Source organism: Protomyctophum bolini, assembly GCF_963924005.1.
Source record: "Protomyctophum bolini genome assembly, chromosome: 13".
NCBI lineage: Eukaryota > Metazoa > Chordata > Actinopteri > Myctophiformes > Myctophidae > Protomyctophum > Protomyctophum bolini.
The window spans coordinates 5,449,548-5,472,871 of NC_137874.1; the positions used below are offsets into that span (position 1 = coordinate 5,449,548).

The window sequence follows — 23,324 nt, forward strand, 5'->3', positions numbered from 1 at the left end:
AATAAAGTATACGCTCAAACAACACAGCCACATCTGTCTGTCTGTCTGTCTGTCTGTCTGTCTGTCTGTCTGTCTGTCTGTCTGTCTGTCTGTCTGTCTGTCTGTCTGTCTGTCTGTCTGTCTGTCTGTCTGTCTGTCTGTGTATCCATCCATCCATCCATCCAACCATCCATCCTTCCACCCTGTCTGTCTATAATGTATGTGTGTGTATGTCCTTCTGGCTGGCCCCTGTATCCATCCGCCAGCGTTTCATCACTTTTATTCTGACAAAAATATCCGTTCTCTCTCTCTCTCTGTTCCAATGTCTCCTCGAGTAGGCCATGGGACAGTGTATAGCAGAGGGTAACGTAGAGGCAACAACACGCGGCATCCACACCATCACATAGAACTATATATTATATATGACTCATGGCTAGGCTTAACACAAAAAACACAGTAACAAATATCCACAGTCTTCCTTCAGCGAAGGGAGCATAACTAACCTCCCTCTCCAACCCCCCTTCTTCAACTTCCACACCCTCTCTCAACCACTCTGTCCCTCTGAACCTTTTACTTCCTCGCTCTTCCATGTCCTTTTCCATCTCTTCAACCACCCCCTATCTCTCTCCCTCGCTCCCCTCCCCTCCCCTCCCCTCCCCTCCCCTCCCCTCCCCTCCCCTCCCCTCCCTCTCTTCTCCCCCCCCCCCCCCCCCCCGCGGGTATATCTCCACCAGGTCCGCCCCGGATCAGAGCCATGCGCGACATCACGGCCGTGGCGGGCCGGAACACCTACATCACGTGCCGCGTCATCGGCTACCCGTACTACTCCATCAAGTGGCTGAAGGACGGCATGCAGCTGCCCGACAACCACCGCCAGGTGGTGTACGAGAACGGGACGCTGCGGCTGACGGACGTGCAGAAGGGCGCCGACGAGGGCACCTACCTGTGCAGCGTCCTCATCCAGCCCCAGCTGTCCATCAACCAGACGGTCCACGTCAGCGTCAAAGGTATGAGGGAGGGAGGTGGGGGGGACACTTCTGCTGGGGGGACACTCTGGGGGGACACTGCAGGGGGGGACACTCTGGGGCGACACTTCTGCTGGGGGGACACTTCTGGGGGACACTGCTGGGGGGGACACTCTGGGGGACACTGCTGGGGGGACACTTCTGGGGGACACTGCTGTCACGGCTGCTGTCACGGACACTTCTGGGGGACACTGCTGGGGGGACACTTCTGGGGGACACTGTTGGGGGGACACTTCTGGGGGACACTGCTGGGGGGACACTTCTGGGGGACACTGCTGGGGGGGACACTCTGGGGGACACTGCTGGGGGGACACTTCTGGGGGACACTGCTGGGGGGGAGGGACACTGCTGGGGGGACACTTCTGGGGGACACTGCTGTGGGGGACACTCTGGGGGACACTGCTGGGGGGACACTGCTGGGGGGGACACTCTGGGGGACACTCTGGGGGGACACTCTGGGGGGACACTTCTGGGGGACACACTCTGGGGGACACTTCTGGGGGACACTGCTGGGGGACACACTCTGGGGGACACTGCTGGGGGGACACTTCTGGGGGACACTGCTGGGGGGGACACTCTGGGGGACACTGCTGGGGGGACACTTCTGGGGGACACTGCTGGGGGACACACTCTGGGGGACACTGCTGGAGGGACACTTCTGGGGGACACTGCTGGGGGGGACACTCTGGGGGACACTGCTGGGGGGGACACTGGGGAACACTGCTGGGGGGACACTCTGGGGGACACTGCTGGGGACACACTTCTGCTGCTTTCTATAGCGGCGGTGTGGCTCAGTTGGGCTGGATGGCAGTGTTTTTTTTCGTCGACTAAAACTACATATAAGACGAAAGATGTTCGTCGACTACCTTTTTCCTACTGACGAAAACTAAATCGAAACTAAATGAAAACTATGCTACGGTGACTAAAACTATAAGACTATAAATATACTGACAATTTCGTTGACAAATAAAAACTAGACTAAAATGTTAGGAAGAGACTATAGTGGACTACAGATCCAGTATAAGTCATTTTACACTTGGTTGCGTGCTGAAAATAGCAGATCTACAAGCTCACGCTGCGACGCGTTGTGAGCTTGTAGATCGGATATTTTCAGCAAGTGTAAAATAAGTCATTATGACGGCAACAAGGCCCGCCGAAATACATTTTAGTCGACTAAATCACCTGTAGATTTAGTCGACTAAAATCTTATGACATTTAGTCGACTAAAACTAGACTAACACTAAGACATTCCAGGTGACTAAAATGTGAAGTGAAAACTATTCAAGAGACTATGACTAAAACTAGAAATTTGCTGCCAAAAACAACACTGGCTGGATGGTAACCGCAAGGTTGCCAGTTCGAACCCTCTGGGCTCCCCCCCCCCAGAGTTGGTGTCGAAGTGTCCTTGAGCAAAGACACTGAACCCCTAATTGCTCCTGATGTGCAGGTTGGTGCCTTGCATGGTTTCCGCCGCCGTCGGTGATGTGAATGGGGTGAATGTGATGCACGATCTCTGTAAAGCGCCTTGGATAAAGGCGCTATAATAAATGCACCATTTAACCCATTTAGACCTGAGCTCGATTCTACAAAATGTCTTCTACATCAGGACCGTTTTCTGAAAAACCTCATGTTTCTACTGTATGTCAGTGGTTCTCAAACAGTTTAACCCATTCTGAACGGGCACCCATTTTGGTGTTGGCATCATGTTATGCTTTATCTATTGAAAAATAGCAGATCTACAAGCTCATAGCGCGCCACCGAGTGGCGCGCTACGAGCTTGTAGGTCTGCTATTTTTGAAAAATTGAAGAACGACTGACATTTTTTTAATCTGATCTCAGGTCAGAATGGGTTAATCAGACCAGTGTGTGTCCGGTGGAAACCTCGTATGAATCTGATCTCAGGTCAGAATGGGTTAATGTCGAGGAGCCCCAAATATTATATGTAATACGCCGCCGGCCCCCCATCTGAAAATATGTTGTTCCAGAAGCAAAGATTTGAGTTAAAAACGTTCGCTCTGAAAGAACATATATATTCCAAATTTGCGCCACATTTTCACGATTTTTCCAAAAAAACCGATCTACAAGCTTGTACATCTGCTATTTTTTGACGGAACGTTCCGCCAATTATAATCCAACTGTCAACTGCTTCTGACGGAACGCTCCGTCGTATGACTATAGCTTTATTATCAAACGGGATCGCCGTTTTCTTGTTTTGTTTTTGTTGTTTTTCTTGCTTGGCCTTTCCCGATGTTCGGAGGCCTTTTCTCATTGTCCGGTGATCCCGATTGGAACATTGGCGTTTTCTAGAGTAAGGATTTTAGCTCGCTGGCCTTGCCGCTAAATATTTAGCTTCTAAAATGGACCGGGCAAAGTGGACGTGCGCGTCACACTAAAACCAAGTAGATCCCGTTCACCAGGTGGCAGTGATACGGTTAAACACATTCTGACCTGAGATCAGATTCATATACGAGGTTTCCGCACTGGACACACACTGGTCTGATTATAACCCATTCTGACCTGAGATCAGATTCTAAAAAGACGACTTATTAAGCCCCATTTCAAATTGAGTGAAAGTCGACCACTGCAATGCGTCGGGAGTTTGTATACTAATTTCAATATTTTTGAAGATTTCTGTCATTTTTTTTTGAAAATGTATACTTGATAATTTGTCATTTGTATTTGTGAATACTTGAGTACTATACTATATGGCTCTTATACCGTAAGAGGAAGAGCCAAGGGGACACGGAGCTCGGAGCATAGACTGAGGCAGAGAAGGACGGAAGGTGGTATAAGATCTGTGTCTTATCATAATAACGGTGGAGAGGTAGATTTTTTTTTTTTTTTTTTTAAGATGGATTTAAAAACGTAGCGCATTGCTGCGTTTTTTGGTTTTTATGCCGTGAGTGGGGTATAAAGAACGGGGGGCTGTGTGATGCAGGTTATGCAGAGGTGTTTAACCCATTCTGACCTGAGATCAGATTCATACGAGGTTTCCACTGGACACACACTGGTCTGATTAAGCCCATTCTGACCTGAGATCAGATTCTAAAAATGTCAGTCGTTCTTCGATTTTTCAAAAATAGCAGACCTATACAAGCTCGTAGCGCACCACTCGGTGGCGCGCTATGAGCTTGTAGATCTGCTATTTTTCAATAGCTAAAGCACGACATGATGCTAACACCAAAATGGGTTCCCGACCAGAATGGGTTAAAGGTGTTTGTGTATGCGTGCGAGCGCCCGCCCGCCCGCCCGCCCGCGCGCGTGTGTGTGTGAGTGTGTGTCTCTGATTTAATTAGATGAATAATAATGAGGCCTAGATTAAATCCCCCAGATGTCTCAGCTGTAGTATCGCCCCCCCCCTCCCCACCACCACCACCACCACCCCACCCGCCCACCCCGGCCTCCATTACTATGGCAACAGAATGACTTCCTCCTGCCAATTGGACTCTAACCAGAACAGCTATTATGGGCTGCGGCGGGGAGGGGAGGGGAGGGGCCGAGTGGAGGGGGGGGGGGGGGCCCGCTGGCCAATGACCTTCTCTCTCTCTCTCTCTCTCTCTCTCTCTCAGCGTTGCTCCAGAGAGGGCCACAGCGCCACTCTTTTCTTCCACGCTGTCTTTGCAGCTCCTCCAATATCACTCTGACCTCTCTTCTCTCCCCATATACTCTTTCTTTCTCCCCCCCCCCCCCCCCCCCCCCTCCCCCTCCCCTCCTCTCCCCTCCCCCGGTACACAGTGCCACCCCTGATCCAGCCGTTCGACATCCCCTCCACGTCGGTGGGGAAGCTCATGTACATCGCCTGCGTGGTGTCGTCCGGGGACATGCCCATACGCATCACCTGGCACAAGGACGGCCAGCTCATCGTGCCCGGCTCGGCCTCCGGCGTGGGCATCGAGACCAAGGAGTTCATGAGCTCCCTGCAGATCTCCAAGGTGACGCTGAGGCACAACGGGAACTACACGTGCATCGCCAGCAACGCCGCCGCCACCGTCAGCTGGGAGCGGCAGCTGATTGTCACCGGTGAGCTCATAGGGGGGACGGAGGAGGAGGAGGTGGAGGAGGAGGTGGAGGAGGTGTTGTTATCGTCGACTATGAAACTATATGACGAAAAGTAGTTCGTCGACTACCTTTTTTCACTGCCCGAAAACGAACCTATAAAAAGGTTAGGAAGGCACTAAGTGGACGAGAGATCCAGTATATAAGTCATTTTACACTTGGTTGCATGCTGAAAATAGCCAACCTACACAGCTCTAAGTTGTGAGCTTGTAGATCGGCTATTTTCAGCGAGTGTAAAAATCAGTCATTATACGGCGGCATCAAAGGCCTGCCAAAACACATTTTATTATAGTCGACTAATTCACCTGTAGATTTAGTCGACTAAAAGTAGACTAACACTAAAACATAATTCCGGGTGACTAAAATGTGACTAGAACTAAATGAGAGCTATTCACGAGACTATATGACTGAAACTAAAATTGAAATTTGCTGAGAGAGAGAGAGAGAGAGAGAGAGAGAGAAAGAGAGAGAGAGACTAGTGAAAATAGCAGATCTACAAGTGTGAGCTTTTAGCTCGTCTATTTTCACAACTTCTTAAACATGCATTTTCCTAATTAAGGTGAGACACCCCAGGTGAAATCATGATTTTTCATTTTTTTTTTTTTTTGCTATTTTGCTTCCTAAACATGTTTTCTTTCAAACCAAAGCAAAATACACATTAAAAATACAGATTTAGATGTTTAGTTGGATAGTTTATTTTAGCCAATGACAGCTCGTTTTTCGGGGTGAAAAGCCACCATCTCTATTTTCATGATTGGTTGTTGGTACAAAGGAAGTGACCATATTTGGATCAGACCACAGTCAGCTTGAGGTCCAGACCTTTCCAATGATATATGCCATTATATGTTGTTGCCAAGGTTTGGATGAGATATTTTGTCTCAAAATAGTGGCTTCAAATAAAACGTTTTGGAATTTTACAATACAAATCTTTAAAGGCCGTTTTCTCAAAATGAGTTTTCCTCATACTTGGGACAAAGAATCTCCACTTCAGTTGAACTCACATACACCAAACTTTCCAGTCTTATTCCTAACTATATTCCGCAGACATTTACACATGGATTTGTTGATATATCATTCACAGCCTGATTTACATCACATTTTATACCAAAAAAATGCCGAAAATTGGGTTTTTTATGCCTGTTGACACTATTTTCTGATTTGTGGAGTGATAATTAGAGATATCAAAAATCCCATGTGTAATTTTCTTTGTCTCTAATGTGTCAACAAAATGAAATGATAATTTTGAACCTGGCTTTATCCAATCTTCAGATTTATCGTCCCGAAATGTATGCAAATTAGCGCATATAATGCCTAATTTGCATATTTAAACATATAATTTCAGAAAACTTGTAATACAAAAAATCTTAGTTTTAATATAAGTAATCAACTGGAGAAGTTTCATTGTGATAGCTATTATTTAACTTTTTTTCCCTATTCACCTGGGGTGTCTCGCCTTAAAGGGCCATTTCACCACTGGAAGAAACTGCAATCACTCAATTGATTGATTGATTGATTGAATAATTTATTAACAGTTTGGAGAAGTACAGTACACATTTCAAGCACAACTCAATACAAGACTGTTAATTGTGGACGACACCATAAGGATTACACTTGTTTACAACTAGAATTTCGTGCGCGCTACGCGCGCACTCATCCCAGAGCGACTTTGCCACGCACTATGGGAAGAAATAAATGGCGGGAGTTGACTCCACATGTAGTAACGAATGGGTTATTGGAAATGTACCATTGTTTTGTCCTGAATATTTCCACAGCCTAAGTACTAAAGGATTGTGACTGTGGGACAGACATACAGTCTGACATACAATAGGCTACACGTGTGCACAGTGAATAAACAATGACCTATATGCCCAGAGTTCTTAAATTAACATAGTTGGATTTTAACAGAAAGACAATGCCATAAATCAGTCAAAGTAAGTGACAGACTCAACAGTAGCACACAGCATGCAAGGCAGCGATGCATGCATGCAAACATGTTTGTCCAGCTGAGATTTAGTGTCTCCATCTCTCTGTGGAAGAGGTTGCACATGACCTGTACGGCCACACTGAGGCGCTCCAACACAAACACAGACACAAAACAACACCACGCTGTTTGTCCAGTTGACCCAAATCAACACCAATACCTAGCCTGTTTGTCCAAAACACAGTATCTGCTGGCCACGTGTCTACTTCGCCACAACCTAATGTTAGTAACAAATGTAGGGGAGAGCCGCCAAGGTTGTAACGCTTCACGGTTGTAACATGGACGTTATATCTTGATTGGTCAACGCCACCATGACGCCATCGCGTCAGTATGTGTACAGCAACGTTACGTACTCTACGTGGCCAGGAGTTTGAAGTTTGAAGTGTTTACCTTCAAAATGCGTCTAATTTTACACCTGGAGTATATGTGTGGTACAATTTTTGTCTTTGGTGTTGGTGAATAAAAATCCACATGGATGTGTTCATGCTTATGTTCTTCATTAGTTTGCATCGTGTTTAGACGGAATTCACGTTCATTCTGGTCTGTAAGCAACTGCAAAGAAAACTTGCAAAAGCGGGTCATTTGTAACATGTGTTACAAATGGTCCGCTTCCATTCAATGCCATTATATGTAATATTTACATATTTGACATATTGGCCAATATTATATGTTCTGAAATGGTATTGTATCGTGTAGTGTATTCTGAAATTAGTTTAGGGTTGTATAACGTTGTACAACTCAATCAATCAAACGTTTGTTTAATCAATGTATTGCCCCATTGAAAAAAAAGAAATGGCCAAACTGGTACTGGTACACCCGATACTATTTAATATTTCCCTTATGTTTGATACATTGTCTTATCACATCCATGGTATAAAAACAATGCTAAGGAGTTGCTTCAATGAAATGTAATTGCTTTAAGCTGAGAACGATATGTTTAATGGTGTTTTGTAGCGTTGTTACATTTATCATGCATGCCGTTACAATTGATCCGATATGCGCAGCAAATGTAACACTGAAACAGCGTCCACGTTCGGTTGAATAACTCCCGACCTGTTTTATCAAAAAAATAACTTGAAGTGGTTTATGGTAGCTGACATGTGTAGGTCCGTTGCCTGAAAATATTACATGTGTAGCTAAACGGATCTCTGAGTAAAAGAATGAAACGTGCAAAATGTTACATCCTTGGCGGCTCTCCCCTATTAGTTTACTCACAGCACAGCACCGTCACTCCTGTCAGTTATTTCGTCCTAATAACTTGAAGTGGTTTATGGTAGCTGACATGTGTAGGTCCGTTGCCTGGAAATATTACATGTGTAGCTAAGGGATCTCTGAGTAAAAAAATGGAACGTGCAAAATATGTTCTAAAATTGTATTGTATTGTGTAGTGTATTCTAAAATTAGTTTAGGGTTGTATAACGTTGTACAACTCAATCAATCAAACGTTTGTTTAATCAATGTATTGCCCCATTGAAAAAAAAGAAATGGCCAAACTGGTACACCCGATCCTATTTAATATTTCCCTTATGTTTGATACATTATCTTATCACATCCATGGTATGAAAACAATGCTAAGGAGTTGCTTCAATGAAATGTAATAGCTTTAAGGTGAAAACGATATGTTTAATGGTGTTTTTTAGCGTTGTTACATTTATCATGCATGCCGTTACAATTATTCCGATATGCGCAGCAAATGTAACACTGAAACAGCGTCCACGTTCGGTTTAATAACTCCCGAGCTGTTGTGTGTATTGCGTGGTGAAAAGGCCGTGTGTTTGTGTTGTAAACAACTCATGTTATGTCTGCGCACACTGTATGTTGCTATGGCTGCTGACGTTAGCATGTGTGCTATCAGGCAAAAGCTGAGATAGATATGCAACTACTACTGGGGAAAATGCCATACAAAACACAACACCTAATTTCGGAATGTTATTGTGACCTATTGAGCACAATCAGACCATCATGATTTGCTTGCTGGACCTATAATTAATTTATTAGCATTAAATGTCCACTCGCCCATCCAAAAGAAAAGCAAGATGGCTGCGACAGATTGTGAGCGCGACGGACTACGGAGGCCAGGAGGAGCAGAGCTGGTGACGTAAGAGGCAGGCAGTGTTGCCAGGTTTGCGAATTGTAAGCGAGTTGCAGTGTATGCAAGTAGCGTGGTTAAATTCCTTGTTTCTCGGCGTGTTGTGGCACCCGTTTATCTGCTGGCTCGATCGTGATTTTCATAAAAGTAATATTTGCAGAGTAAATAAGAAACTTGAACGGCTAAAAAATAGGCTATGTCAGTTCGGGGAGGGTGGCGAATTTATTTTGCATATAGAGATGTGTGGTAAAAGTGTGGTTCGGTCGGAGATAGAGCATGAAGAATGAGTATGGGTACACCTTTTCACTTGTATATAAGATAGGGTCCACCATGTTCAATTCATCATAACATTTAGAGACGTACAAATATACACTTCTATATAGCCAAAAATAACAGTAGCCCAAAAACTGTGTTTCTTGTGTCCTATAAATATCAATATTACAATCAGATCTGGTTGGAAAAGGGGTGAAGTGGCCCTTTAATGGAATTTCTTCGATTTTTTCTTAATGACTGCACAACATTGCATTTAATAATAAATAAAAAAAAACAATTTTAGATCGACATTTTAATGTTCGGTGTTGCGTGCCTTCTCAGCCAATCAGGGCACAGGGATATCCATCAATGGCTTTATATTGTGCCCTATAGACTTTGCGCCCTATAGACTTACTGTATACTATAGCTATACTTTACGGTATATATGGTTGCAGGTAAAAAGCCTGACGGCATGATGCATTCTTTCTCCCCTGCAGTGCCACCGCGCTTCGTGGTGCAGCCCAACAATCAGGACGGAATCTACGGCAAGGCCGGTGTGCTCAACTGCTCTGTGGAGGGATACCCGCCCCCGAAGGTCATGTGGAAACACGCCAAAGGTACGATAAGCATACTGTATAGTATACTGTACAGCTGCAGTATACCAGCTCAGTGGCCTTGTGGTGTGTGGAGTGTCCAGCCCTGAGACTGGGAGGTCGGGGGTTCGATCCCCGGCCGGGTCATACCAAAGACTTTATGAAAATGACATCAAGGGTTGGATGACAGCATCAAGGGTTGGATTGGGGGGGGTAAGTCCCTGCGACATACTGTAGCCTGGGCAGCATTCCATTTTGTGTTTATGATCCTGTCGGGAGCGGATGGTATAACTTTCGTCATGTTGTATTCGTCAATTATTTGTAGTCACCTGGTAGGAAACCTCAAGGTGGAATCAGCATTATGAATTAGTCCTTTTTATTCCGCCTTGTGGTTTCCTGCCTGATGACAACAAATCTGACTACAACATGACGTAAAAAGACCAATCCTGCTCCAGACCGGTTCACACGGCCATTTTGGAACACAGACCCATGAGGCCTTTCCTCCGAGGGTGGAAAGCCTGCTGACGTGAGGTTAGCGACTATACTATAGCGTCATGTCCAGGGAGGGGGGTGTACTTGTACGTCAAGCTGCCTCACGCTACAGTAACAGGAGATAGGCTCCTGTTGCCCTATGATTCGGTTCAGTGTTGTTTTCGTCGACTAAAACTAAGACGAGAAATGTTCGTCGACTACCTTTTTTCACTGACGAAAACTAAATGGAAACTAAATGAAAACTAAGCTATGACGACTACAACTAACACTAAATATATTGACAATTTCGTCAACAAATAAAAACTAGACTACAATGTTAGGAAGGGACTAGTGGACAAGAGATCCAGTAGGAGTCATTTTTACACTTGGTTGTATGCTGAAAATGGCCGATCTACAAGCTCACAACGTGTCGCGCTGCGACGCGTTGTGAGCTTGTAGATCTGCTATTATCTGTCATAAATCTGTCATTACGACGGTCCACCAAAATACATTTTAGTCGACTAAATCAACTGTAGATTTAGTCGACTAAAATCTGATGACAGTCGACTGAAACTAGACTCAACACTAAAACATTCCAGGTGACTAAAATGTGACTAAAACTAAATGAAAACTATTCAAGAGACTAAACTAAACGAACTAAACTAAACTAAACTAAACTAAACTGCCAAAAACAACACTGGTTCAGTTCATGGCTCGGCAAGGCTTACTCACTTATAACGGCGTGTACAGCACTTCAGCAACACACAACACAGGCAACATGACCTGAAAAAGAGATCACAAAGGTCCATTTTTTTACCGAACTGCGACAGTATACCAAACTATAGCACTAATAAAAAGGCCGACTGTGTGTGTGTGTGTGTGTATGTTTTGTCACAGGCGTGGGAAACCCTCAGCAGTACCACCCGGTTCCTCTGACCGGCCGCATCCAGATCATGTCCAACGGCTCCCTGCTGATCCGGCACGTCCTGGAGGACGACCGGGGCTACTACCTCTGCCAGGCCTCCAACGGCGTGGGCTCGGACATCAGCAAGAGCATGATCCTCACCGTCAAGAGTAAGAAGCACGCATGATGTGTCACCTCGACAATCCTCGGGCCCCCGGGGGGCCGCAACGGCTATACAGTGTATATATATATATATATATACCTCTGGAGCGGAACGCGTTCCTGTTGTCACTCTCATATATATAGCTGCTGCGGACGCACGCACGCACGCACGCACGCACGCACGCACACACACACACACACACACACACACAAACACACACGCACACTCCAATACCTTCATCTCCTGTATCTTTCACGCTGCCGGGGATCTTCACCATTGATTGATTTGTTCCGGCAGCCTGTCCACACACACACACACACACACACACTCCAGAATGTTTGTTTTGTGGTCGGGGGGGTTGCAAAGAGGGGGCTTGATGAATTAGTGATGGAAACAAAACCACGGGAACCCCCCTCCCCCCCTCCCTCCCCCCCCTCCCTCCCGGATCAATAACTCTCCGTCTGAACGTCGGAGGGAGGAGAGTGACAGTGAGTCAAGTCAGGATGGAGCAATAGAAGAGATGTGGGGAGGAGAGAGCAAGAGTGGCCGACGGGGGCTTGAAGCGTGAAATGGAAATGGAGAGAGAGAGAGAGAGAGAGCGTGTGTGTGTGTGTGTGTGTGTGTGTGTGTGCTGTGTGTGCATGTGTGTGTGTGTGTGTGTGTGGGTGTGGGGGGGTTCCCTGAAATGTCTGTAATACATTCCCACTTTCTAATATATAGCATTCCCTCCTCTCGTTACTCCAAATCATAATGATTCACCTCACTGACGTAAGTGTGTGTGTGCGTGTGTGTGTGTGTGTGTGTGTCTGTGCGTGTGTGTATGTGCGTGCGTGTGTGTCTGTGTGTGCGTGTGTGTCTGTGCGTGCGTGTGTTTTTCTCTGCGTGTGCGCCGCCGCCCTCCCTCTGCTCCTGCAGTTCCCGCCATGATCACCAGCCACCCCAACACCACCATGGCGAAGAAGGGCCAGACCAAGGAGCTGAACTGCACGGCGCGCGGCGAGCAGCCCATCATCATCCGCTGGGAGCGCGGCGACACGGTCATCGACGCCGAGCGCAACGCCCGCTACTCCATCTCCATCAACAAGAAGGGAGACGAGGTCATCTCCACGCTCAAGGTCAGCCTCCGACCCCCGTCCGCGGGGGTCACTTTATGCACGTCGTCGTTGCATTTTTATACCATTTTGCACTCGTTGATCTTTTTTTTTAACACATTCTGACCTGAGATCAGATTCATACGAGGTTTCCACTGGACGGACACACACTGGTCTGATTATAACCCATTCTGACCTGAGATCAGATTCTAAAAAAATGTCAGTCGTTCTTCGATTTTTCAAAAATAGCAGACCTACAAGCTCGTAGCGGGCCACTCGGTGGCGCGCTATGAGCTTGTAGATCTGCTATCTTTTAATAGTTAAAGCATAACATGATGCTATAACACCAAAATGGGTTCCCGACAAGAATGGGTTAGAGAAGATGACGGTGTTGTTATATAGGCCTGATGTCGAAAAATAAGAAAAACATTCGTTCTGCAAAGAATATATACTTATATATTCAAAGATGTTGCTGTTGCGTTTTTACGATTTTTCAAAAATAGCAGACGCTATTTTTCTTTTTTAAACTTTGTTTTTATTTAGATTTTTCAGTAAACAGGTGGGGTCACGTCATAGGGCATCACAGTACATATCGTATAATTGTTACAAGTCATTTGTTACATTTCTTGTTATTATAACTTTCACAGTGTATAACGGGTCTTATACAGTTCCAGGAGAGTATAAAGGGAATCCTCTTTGAGTATAGTTTCAGAATGTCTTAGTTTAGTTAGATCTGCTATTTTTTTCAATAGCTGAATTATAACATAATGCTTAGTCGAAACGCGAAAAGGGGTTCCCGTATACAGAATGGGTTATACGATATAGATTGCTGATTATGTTTACTGGACGCGTACAGTATAAGTGCTCACTGATGCTAGCCTATAGGTACTGTACATTACATGTTATTTAGAGAGGCTATACTGTGATTGGCTCAGTGGTGGAGGACATGCAGACAATAGCAGGATTCTTGAATAACAAAGGTGTAGTAATATTTTCCATGTGCGTATACAGAATCATGCCATTTACAATTTAGGCATTTAGCATTTAAAGACGCTCTTAATCCAATGCGATTTACAGTAAGCAAGAACAAAAAAAACATGGTAATACGTCAAAACATCAAAAAATTGTCATCATGAGTCCTATACGTAAGCTTAAAGGACCACTTCACCACTTTTCAACCTATATCTTCATATAATAGGTCCTCACTAAAAAATCTAGAAAAAAATGGCGCAATTATTTTTTTACTCGGTCTGTGTCTCATAGGAGGGCTGTGGGCAGTTCAGAAACCGTCTTCCAGTGACATCATCGATGGGGAATTACAAGCCAATAAAAACTGCAGGCTTTCTAGTTCTGAAAAGATGCAAAGCGAAAATGGAAGCCCTCGTTCTCACGATAATGGAAATCTAAACATTTTTATGAAAATAATCTTGTTTAAAAAATAATCTGCCTAATGATGATGTCACTGGAAGACGGTTTCTAAACTGCCCACAGCCCTCCTATATGAGACGCAGACTGAGTAGAAATAAATTGTGCCATTTTTGATGATTATTAGTGAGGACCTATTTATATGAAGATAGGTTGAAAAGTGGTGAAGTGGTCCTTTAAGAACGTAACAGTGGAATATCTATATCTAAATCAAATCAAATCAAAATCAAATCAAATTTTATTTATAGAGCACATTTTCAAAGACCAGGAGGCCAACCAAAGTGCTGTACAGGAAACATGACACAAGTAACATAGTAAAACAAAATCAAAGCAACACAAAAAGTACTCTGGTTAATTAGGTCAAACATTGAAAGCCAGGGAGAAGAAATGGGTTTTGAGTAAAGACTTTTCCTATCTAAGGAAAACTAGACACTATAGAGTGCCATGTCTACATAAAGTGCTGCTCACCATGCTACGGTATATTTAAACTGAAACTGAAACTGTGCTATGCAGAACAAACTGCAAACGTTGTGTAATGTATTGGACAGACAGAGGCTCTATTTGAGTGTGTGTGTGTGTGTGTGTGTGTGTGTGTGTGTGTGTGTGTGTGTGAGGATGGCTGATATATCCTGTGTGCATCGAGACGCACAGCAGGTGCATATAGTCACACCTTGATCTGACTCTAATTAGTTGGACACTGGCCAGGTGTGACTTCAGCCCTCAGCATCCCTACACCTTGTATGTGTTTTTTTTAATGAATAAAACAAATGAGCAATAGATTTATTTAGCTATTCGTTTTGGCAATGAATGGATCTGCCTTTACCGTATACGTACTCTGATGAGCACTATAGCTCTCCTGCGTCCTCTACCAAATAGAGCCTTCTGAGTTCTGAACACCACACAACACAACAACAGGTGGTACAGCCGGGGAGGTGGAAGGGCAGCATCAGTGTAAAGTAAAGAGAGAGTGGTGACAACAGCAGTCCAAAAGTCTCGTCACATGAGTTACTAAGACCTCAAGTATATATAGTTCCACTTTTATGTTAAAGTGATTCAGATGTAACTCTATACTGTGCTGCTATAGTGTTTGCTCAGCTCTGGGAACTATTCCACAATCAGGAAATTGGTCCATTGGGGTGAAGGGAATTGTCTTTACACCACTCTGGGCAGCATGCATGCAGCAGCAGCTATACCGTAGGAGACAACACGGCAAACGAGAACATGAGCAATGCAAACGGCTCTATTATTGAAGTGCGTGTATACAGTATATATGACTGGTGGAGAGCAGACGCATGGAGCTGAAACCGACCAATGGTCAGCTGCCAGCGAGTGAACTGACTGAACGTATTGCTCTGCACAATTTATTGCACAATTCTCACTTGACCACTTATGGTTCCGACGGGTTGGCTGACTACTAGTGCTTATGCTCGCTCTGGATCAGGGTGTCTGGTAAATACATCAATTATAAAGTGGACAACATCAGCACAACGGACCCAAAAATAGAAACCCTTGCCCTGCCGCCGAGGCGCTGACACAGATGCAAATATAAACAAGTCAATGTGGATTTTCCCCCCCCTTCGTATTAGACTAAATACTTTTTTTTTTTCATATATTTTTTTATTTCACAATTTTGTAACCCATTTTTCACCCCTGTGTCAATCATCTAATGTGATCCTGGGCTCTACACACCCTCCACCAACCTAGTCCCCATATATGGGGGACAAGGGGGGAGCAACTCATGTCTGAGTGTCCAAGTTGCTCCTTTTACACCTGACAGGGGGGAGTATAGCGCATGGAACGAACACGTTATTCCAACCAGTTCCTTTCCCCTCCATCAGGCGCCCCGGCTGGCCAGGGGGAGGCAGTTTAGGGACCAGGATTACTGCATGTTTTTTGTGAGGGTACCTACCCTATAGGGGACACGGGGAGAACATGCAAACTCCACACAGAAAGGCCCTATCGCCAACCCCCGCCTTCGGGTATGGGCACTGATGACGCGGAGGAGGAAACACGCCACCAGCACCCACAGTGCCCCGAGCGGGAATCGAACCCAGGACCTTCTAGCTGTATGAGGCGACAGCACTATACCAACTGTGCCACCGTGCCCCCGCATTCATACTTTTAATGATTGGGAAAACGACAACGTCGCGTTAACATTTACGCCACGGTGATCTGCTGTGTGTGTGTGTGTGTGTGTGTGTGTGTGCGTGTGCGTGTGTGTGTGTGTGTCATTTGACGGCCGAGCGTATAAGCTTGATGTGACCTATGATGACATGTAGCCCACATGTATCTGAATGTAATCCAAGTCTTGTACTGTGATACCTTGTAATTTGTGGATAACATACTTTAAAATGTGTGTGTGAGAGAGAGAGAGAGAGAGAGGTGAAGGTGATAACTTATGGTAAATATTTGACACACCGGAGTGTATCTTTCTGTGTACAGAGACTTTGAGATATCCTATACCTATAGACAACAATTGAGGCAGCAGACAGCAGGGCACCTTGATGTTTCCTTCGGTTGGTTCTTGGTTTATAATCAGAGGCAGAAACAGAGAGTGGCCCACCACAGGTGACTGGGTGACTGCATTCGCGATCAGCCTGTAATGACAACCTTTTTTTTACATTTCAGTGTTACCTGAATACAGAGGTGAATAACATGTACACTAGTATAGGGTGGAGTTGCTTGACCGCCCTCGCAGACTGCGTGAATATATAGGCTACACTAGTGATTTTACATAACAGATCAAACGAGACATCTGCTATCTCTCATATAGGTGTCTCAGAGAGGCGCGCTTCAGGAACTATACCAGACAATATAATTTTATATATATTTTGCACCTCAACAAGCCTCAAGGTTTGAGTCACAATCGACTTCAAACTATACTCCTCGCCACCATAGAAGGCACTGCACAACCTGGCTCCCCCCCCCCCACCCCTCACTTCCTACTTCAAATGAAAAAAACCCACCTGTTCAGGATTGCATTTCCAAGCTGATGTGATTCTTAAAGTTGTTATATGCACTGTTTTATTGGTTTTAATTATATTTAGTTGTTTTTTTTCTAATAAAGTTGTAAGATGCAGCCTCTCACTACAGTTGCAGACTACACTAAACAGTGAAATAAACGTACGAACATTGGCATAGCATAAAAATCATTTGTGAATGTGGATCATTAAACGATACGACACTGACCTTGTCTTGCCTGCTGTCTGTGTTGTTGTGTTTGTGTGTCCCCAGCTGAACCCGGCCGAACGTGGAGATTCTGTCTTCTTCTCATGCCACGCCATCAACTCCTATGGAGAGGGCCGAGGACTCATCCAGCTCACTGTGCAAGGTAGCCCTACACTCCTACAGCATATACTGCACGCACCCACGCACGCACGCACGCACCCACGCACGCACGCACACACAATAATAATAGTCAGAAAAGCGAGTGGCCCAGGAAGTGGAAGCCCCATGCATTCTCCCATCGGCACTTTTAATATAATTAATTTAAAGACGGTTACGCCGCGGACAAAGCCAATTCGGATCGTGACGAATCATGACAATGAACACAATATTTTGGGCCGATCAAATCATTAGAAAGAAGAAAAGAAAGTCAGGAGACTAGAACACTATTTGTTTTGTTTTTCGTCTTGTAAATTATTTGATCGGCCCAAAATATTGTGTTCATTGTCATGATTCGTCACGATCCGAATTGGCTTTGTCCGCGGCGTAACCGTCTTTAAATAAATTATATTAAAAGTGCCGATGGGAGAATGCATGGGGCTTCCACTTCCTGGGCCACTCGCTTTTCTGAAAGGGGGCGGGACTGCGGCGCTCTATTGTGTAATGTATTGGACAGACAGAGTCTCTCTTTGAGTGTGTGTGAGGATGGCTGATATATATCCTGTGTGCACAGCAGGTGCATATAGTCACACCTAGCTCTGACTGTAATTAGTTGGACTCAGGCCAGGTGTGACTTCAGCCCTACACCTTTGTAGCACATATACTTCATTACTTCATTGAATTACTAGATTTAGCTATTCAAATGAGCAATAGATTTAGCTATTGCACGCACGCACGCACGCTTAATAATCAAGCAAAGCTATATGTTAGTGCATGATGTCAATTATTTACAAAACAGTGCATAATACGACCTACCTAACCTCTCTTATATAATCTCCTACCACACACACACACACACACACACTCACACACACACAGAACCCCCAGATCCCCCTGAGCTGGAGGTGCGAGAGGTGAAGGACAGGAGCATGAACCTGCGCTGGATCCAGAGGTTTGACGGCAACAGCATCATCACCAGCTACGACATCGAGTACAAGAACAAGTCAGGTATAGGAGCTCATTGGAAGACAGACTCACAAGCCCTGCTATACAGGTTAACGCTATACTCCATGTTGCATTGTAATCCGGCCATTAGATCAGTGGTTCCCAAGGGTGGGACCTTGGGGGAGTTCCAGGGAGTCCACCAGCTAAATGATAAGTTTGGAACCAAATGGACCCTATAGAAGAAAGGCTGAATGGGGTTATTTTTTTTTTGTGCGGCTTTCGCCTTTATTATTATTATTATTTATTTTTTATAGAGGGACAGACAGTATAGGCTGACAGGAAACGGGGGAGAGAGACGGGGGCGTGTGACACGCAGGGAGGGCCGTCGGGATCGGGAGTCGAGCCCGCGGCACACCGCGAGACTTGGACTATACCGGCCAAGGTGCCTGGACCGCTGAGCCACGGCCCCAGGCCCCATGGGGGTTCTTTTAAAGATGTACTACTACTAGAAGAAATCCCATTACATTTAGGCCTAAGATGCACTAGTGGGGCAAATATTATATTTAAGCAATAAGCCACGAGAGGTCTCAGGTTACCGGGTATTTTACACTGGCAGACCCGACGCGCAGCGGAGGGTCCTCTACCTCCCAGCCAGTGTAAAATACCCGGTAAGCTGGGGCCTCGAGTGGCTTATTGCTTTTCTAAAACGGTTACAAACATTATAGCAATATTAACCAAATAAAACTATTAAATTCACAAAAGTAGCTACGCTTTTGCGCCCCCAGAGCGAGCGAGCCAGAGCCACAACACTTCCTTGTTTTGCTCGGCAAGTATAGCTTATGTGACGGGAGAATAGCGCTTGATGTATTTACGGGGCCGCCTGGAGCCACACATTCACAGTCATAATGAGCCGGGGCGGTGCTTATAGACGCCCCGCACGGCATGTGTCTGTAAAGCAATCAAGCGCTCCCCTTCCACAGTTCAGCTACAAGGCTGCAGGAAGATACAAAGTGATTGAAGGAGTGGGTGAAATGTACACCGGTCACGTGACGTGTGTTTATAGGTCATAAAATTGCTTTTCAGCTATAGCTAACGTCTACCCCATGTTGGGACTGTCTGTGTCCCCAACAACAGACACCTGGGACCACATGTACACGACGAGGAACATATCGCCCACCAACAACCAGGCCAACATCGTGGAGCTCCACCCGGCCTGCGTCTACAGCATCCGCATGTACTCCTTCAACAAGATCGGCCGCAGCCTGCCCAGCAAGGAGCTCACCATCAGCACGGAGGAAGCACGTGAGTGACTCGCCGCGGTGTGGCTGGCTATCTGGGACAGTGTTGTTTTCGTCGACTGAAACTGTAAGACGAAGAATGTTTCGTCGACTACCTATTTTCACTGACAAAAAAAACAAATGAAACTAAGCTACGGTGACTAAAACTATGAGACTAAATATACTGACAATTTCGTCGACAAATAAAAACGAGACTGAAATGTTAGGAAGGGACTAGTGGACGAGTCATTTTACACTTGGTTGCATGCTGAAAATAGCTATTTTCAGCAAGTGTGAAAACACTCATTACGACGGCATCAAGACCCGCCAAAATACATTTTAGTCGACTGAATCAACTGTAGATTTAGTCGACTAAAATCTTATGACATTTAGTCGACTAAAACTAGACTAACGCTAAGACATTTCCAGGTGACTAAAATGTGACTCAAACTAAATTAAGTCTCAGTCCAAAGACTATATGACTAAACTAAAATAGAAATTTTGCTGCCAAAAACAAAACACTGCTTCTGGAACCACTATGATCTCTCGTCCGCCCCCCCCCGGGCTCCCACATTCTCTTTCATATAATCGTATACTTTGTTTGTTTGTTTGCTTTTTGGGACTGGACCAGCCCTATATATTTAAACATTGATGGTAACATATAGGTGTTTGACACGTTTTACTGTACCTATACAGAACCGGACGGTCCCCCTATGGAGGTGATTCTGACGCCCATGACGTCTCAGAGCATTCGGGTCACATGGAGGGTAAGGTGTCGTTTTTTTAGCTATTACCGCATAGCAAGAAAACGTTTCACGGACAGTGTTCTAAACTGTGCTATTTGAGCGGCTCCAGCCGCTACGACGCGTGTGTTTGTGTGTTCCCCCACCCCCGCACCCGTAGTGGGCCTATTCATAGTCTGGATTTTCGGTGGTGAGGGTGACCACCGCTCCGGTGGTGAGCTGACCACCGGAGCTGAAATAACGTTGAGCGGTGGTGAGTAAAAACAGAGAGAAGGGCTGGAGCGGTGGCGGTATGGTTTGCTCTTCACCGCGGCTCAGTGACGTCATGTTGTAGTTCGGTGGTCACCCCCCACCACCGTAAATCCAGACTATGTATGAGCCTTTAGACGTAGTGGCAGCCAAGTCTATGGACTTTTTTACTGAACTTTGATGACTTCATCATCGTGCAATGCTGCAAATGTTTTTGTATACGCCAAAATAACGTGTTTTATCGTGCGCCCCCCCCCCCGCCGCCCGCAATAGGCCCCCAAGAAGGAACTGCAGAACGGCGTGATCCGGGGCTATCAGATCGGCTACAGGGAGAACGGGCCGGGCAGCAACGGGCAGTACAGCATCGTGGAGATGAAGGCCACGGGGGACAGCGAGGTGTACACCCTGGACAACCTGAAGAAGTTCGCCCAGTACGGCGTCGTGGTGCAGGCCTTCAACAGAGCCGGGACCGGGCCTTCCAGCACGGAGATCAACGCCACCACCCTGGAGGACGGTACGAGACATAATTATGGACATGGACAGTGTATGGAGAGTATAGGGCGAGAGACATATGACTGTACAAGTAGGACAGGACAGGAGGAACTATAGGAAGGACAGGAGACATGAAAAGTAGGGAGAGACATACAGGACAGGAGGGTGTTAGTGGAGTAAATGAGAGAACTAGAGGGCAGAAAGAGAGCCATTATTATCACAGTAAAAACATCAGTGTTGGAGAGAGAGAGAGGAATACAGAGAGATTGTGTGGCACATTTTGTTTATTCTCTTTGAAAGGATTCTAGAGGTCAACGAGCACCAACATGTGTGTACAGTATGCCGGCATACACCCCCCACACACACACACACACACACGCGCACACAGGCACACACACATGAATGTGCGTGTATGTGTATGTGCACGGCTGAGCGTATACATACACGCGCACACGCACATGCACACACGCGCGCACACGTAACACAAAATGGTTGAAATTAATTGCCCCCCCCACACCTTTTATTCTGCTACTTTAATTAGCACCCTCATTAGGCCAGTAGAGAGAGAGAGGAACAAGGTACCCCATTAATGTCTTAATGTCTGCCCCCCTCTCCCCCCCCCCTCCCCCCCTCTCCCCCCCCCCCCCTCCCCCCCTCTCCCCCCCCCCTCTCTCCCCCTCCTCTCTCTCCCCCTCTCTCCCTCCCCCCCATCCCCCCTCTCTCTCTCTCTCTCTCTCTCTCTCGCTTTCTGCCTGTTTGCTTTCCTTCTCCACCTATTTTTATGACGTGGATCTCAGACAAACGGCTTGACCGATCTGCATCAAAGTTCTTGCACAAACACTGATATACATTGACACGAAAACGCGTATTCAGGGCGGAGTCACCACCCCCGGGTAAACTGTGATTTGCTCTCGTTCACTGCAATGCAATTTGCGGCATTTCCAAAACAATATTGCGCAGAGTAGCGATTATCAAACTTATTTGCAATGACATACGTTGAAAGATCTGTTGCCCGTAGACAAGGCACGCTACCTCCGCAAGTTAGATATTATCGGCATAGATGTTTGTCCGTATGTTATTAAGGATTGGAAAAAGTTTGCATTGGCAGCCATAGAAAATTCTGCCAGGGTAAAATGTCCCGGATGTGACGTTTTGGGGCGTTCCTGTCTTGTTTTGTGTCAATGTATTAGATGCCATAGAATAGATCCACCTTTTTTGGAAGTGCCGAAAGATTTTTTCCTGTATTTTGTGTATTGAAATTGTAATGGCATGCATGCACATTTTTCCGGTGCATAGTGCAGTCTTTGTAGATGAGACTATAGGACAAGATTTTGGCACTCTGGCACCACAAATCCTCCATAACGGAATGTGGAAAGTGCGTGATTTCCCAGTATAGTCAATGGAGCAAGAGTGTCTAAGGGGCTTAGTATATAGACCAGTATATATTATGCTACAGAAATATACATTTCATGGTACAGACCTGGGAAAGACTCGCTCACCGTATAAACAAAGAAGTAAAACTCCTTAGACTTGAGACTTAGAAAAATACATTTTCTTTTATTTTAAGATGCTGTGCTCATGGTGCTCTGTGCTCATGGTGAGATTAAAAAAGCAAAACGTTTTCGGTCCTCAGACCTTCGTCAGTGCTATGATGACGAAGGTCTGACGAAGGTCTGAGGACCGAAAACGTTTTGCTTTTTAATCTCACCATGAGCACAGAGCACCATGAGCACAGCATCTTAAAATAAAATAAAATTTATTTTTCTAAGTCTCAAGTCTAAGGAGTTTTACTTCTTTGTTTATACGGTGAGCGAGTCTTTTTCTGTCAAAGTTTCCCTTATGTTTTTGAGACCACCGCTACCGTAGTCAAGTGTAAAGAGAAAAAAAGGACGAAGAAAGGCGCAACAGTTTTCTCAGTGCTTCATGGTACAGACCTGTACATAGCATAGGTCTGTATTTAAGCAATATTACACGAGAGGGTGTGGGTTAACGTGATTATTGCCGCGACAGTGATGCGGTCAGCAAGCATCACTGATGTTGTGTGTCCTCCTAGTCCTTCGGTCTCTCTCCAGTGTGACTTTATGAGATGTCTGACATGTTGTGTGTCCTCCTAGTCCTTCGGTCTCTCTCCAGTGTGACTATATGAGATGTCTGACATGTTGTGTGTCCTCCTAGTCCTTCGGTCTCTCCAGTGTGACTTTATGAGATGTCTGACATGTTGTGTGTCCTCCTAGTCCTCCGGTCTCTCTCCAGTGTGACTTTATG

The 23,324-nt window shown here is 45.6% G+C and overlaps 1 protein-coding gene across 1 annotated transcript in view; it reads left to right on the top strand.

The window, feature by feature from the left end:
• LOC308327458 (cell adhesion molecule DSCAML1-like) overlaps positions 1 to 23,324 on the top strand; it is a 113,292-nt gene that overhangs the window by 64,713 nt on the left and 25,255 nt on the right. Inside the window, 10 exon segments of the mRNA XM_080780967.1 lie at positions 714 to 986; positions 4,740 to 5,024; positions 9,880 to 9,999; positions 11,344 to 11,520; positions 12,429 to 12,628; positions 17,264 to 17,360; positions 18,233 to 18,361; positions 19,433 to 19,600; positions 20,272 to 20,342; positions 20,841 to 21,081. Coding sequence (XP_080637093.1) covers positions 714 to 986; positions 4,740 to 5,024; positions 9,880 to 9,999; positions 11,344 to 11,520; positions 12,429 to 12,628; positions 17,264 to 17,360; positions 18,233 to 18,361; positions 19,433 to 19,600; positions 20,272 to 20,342; positions 20,841 to 21,081 — 1,761 coding nt within the window.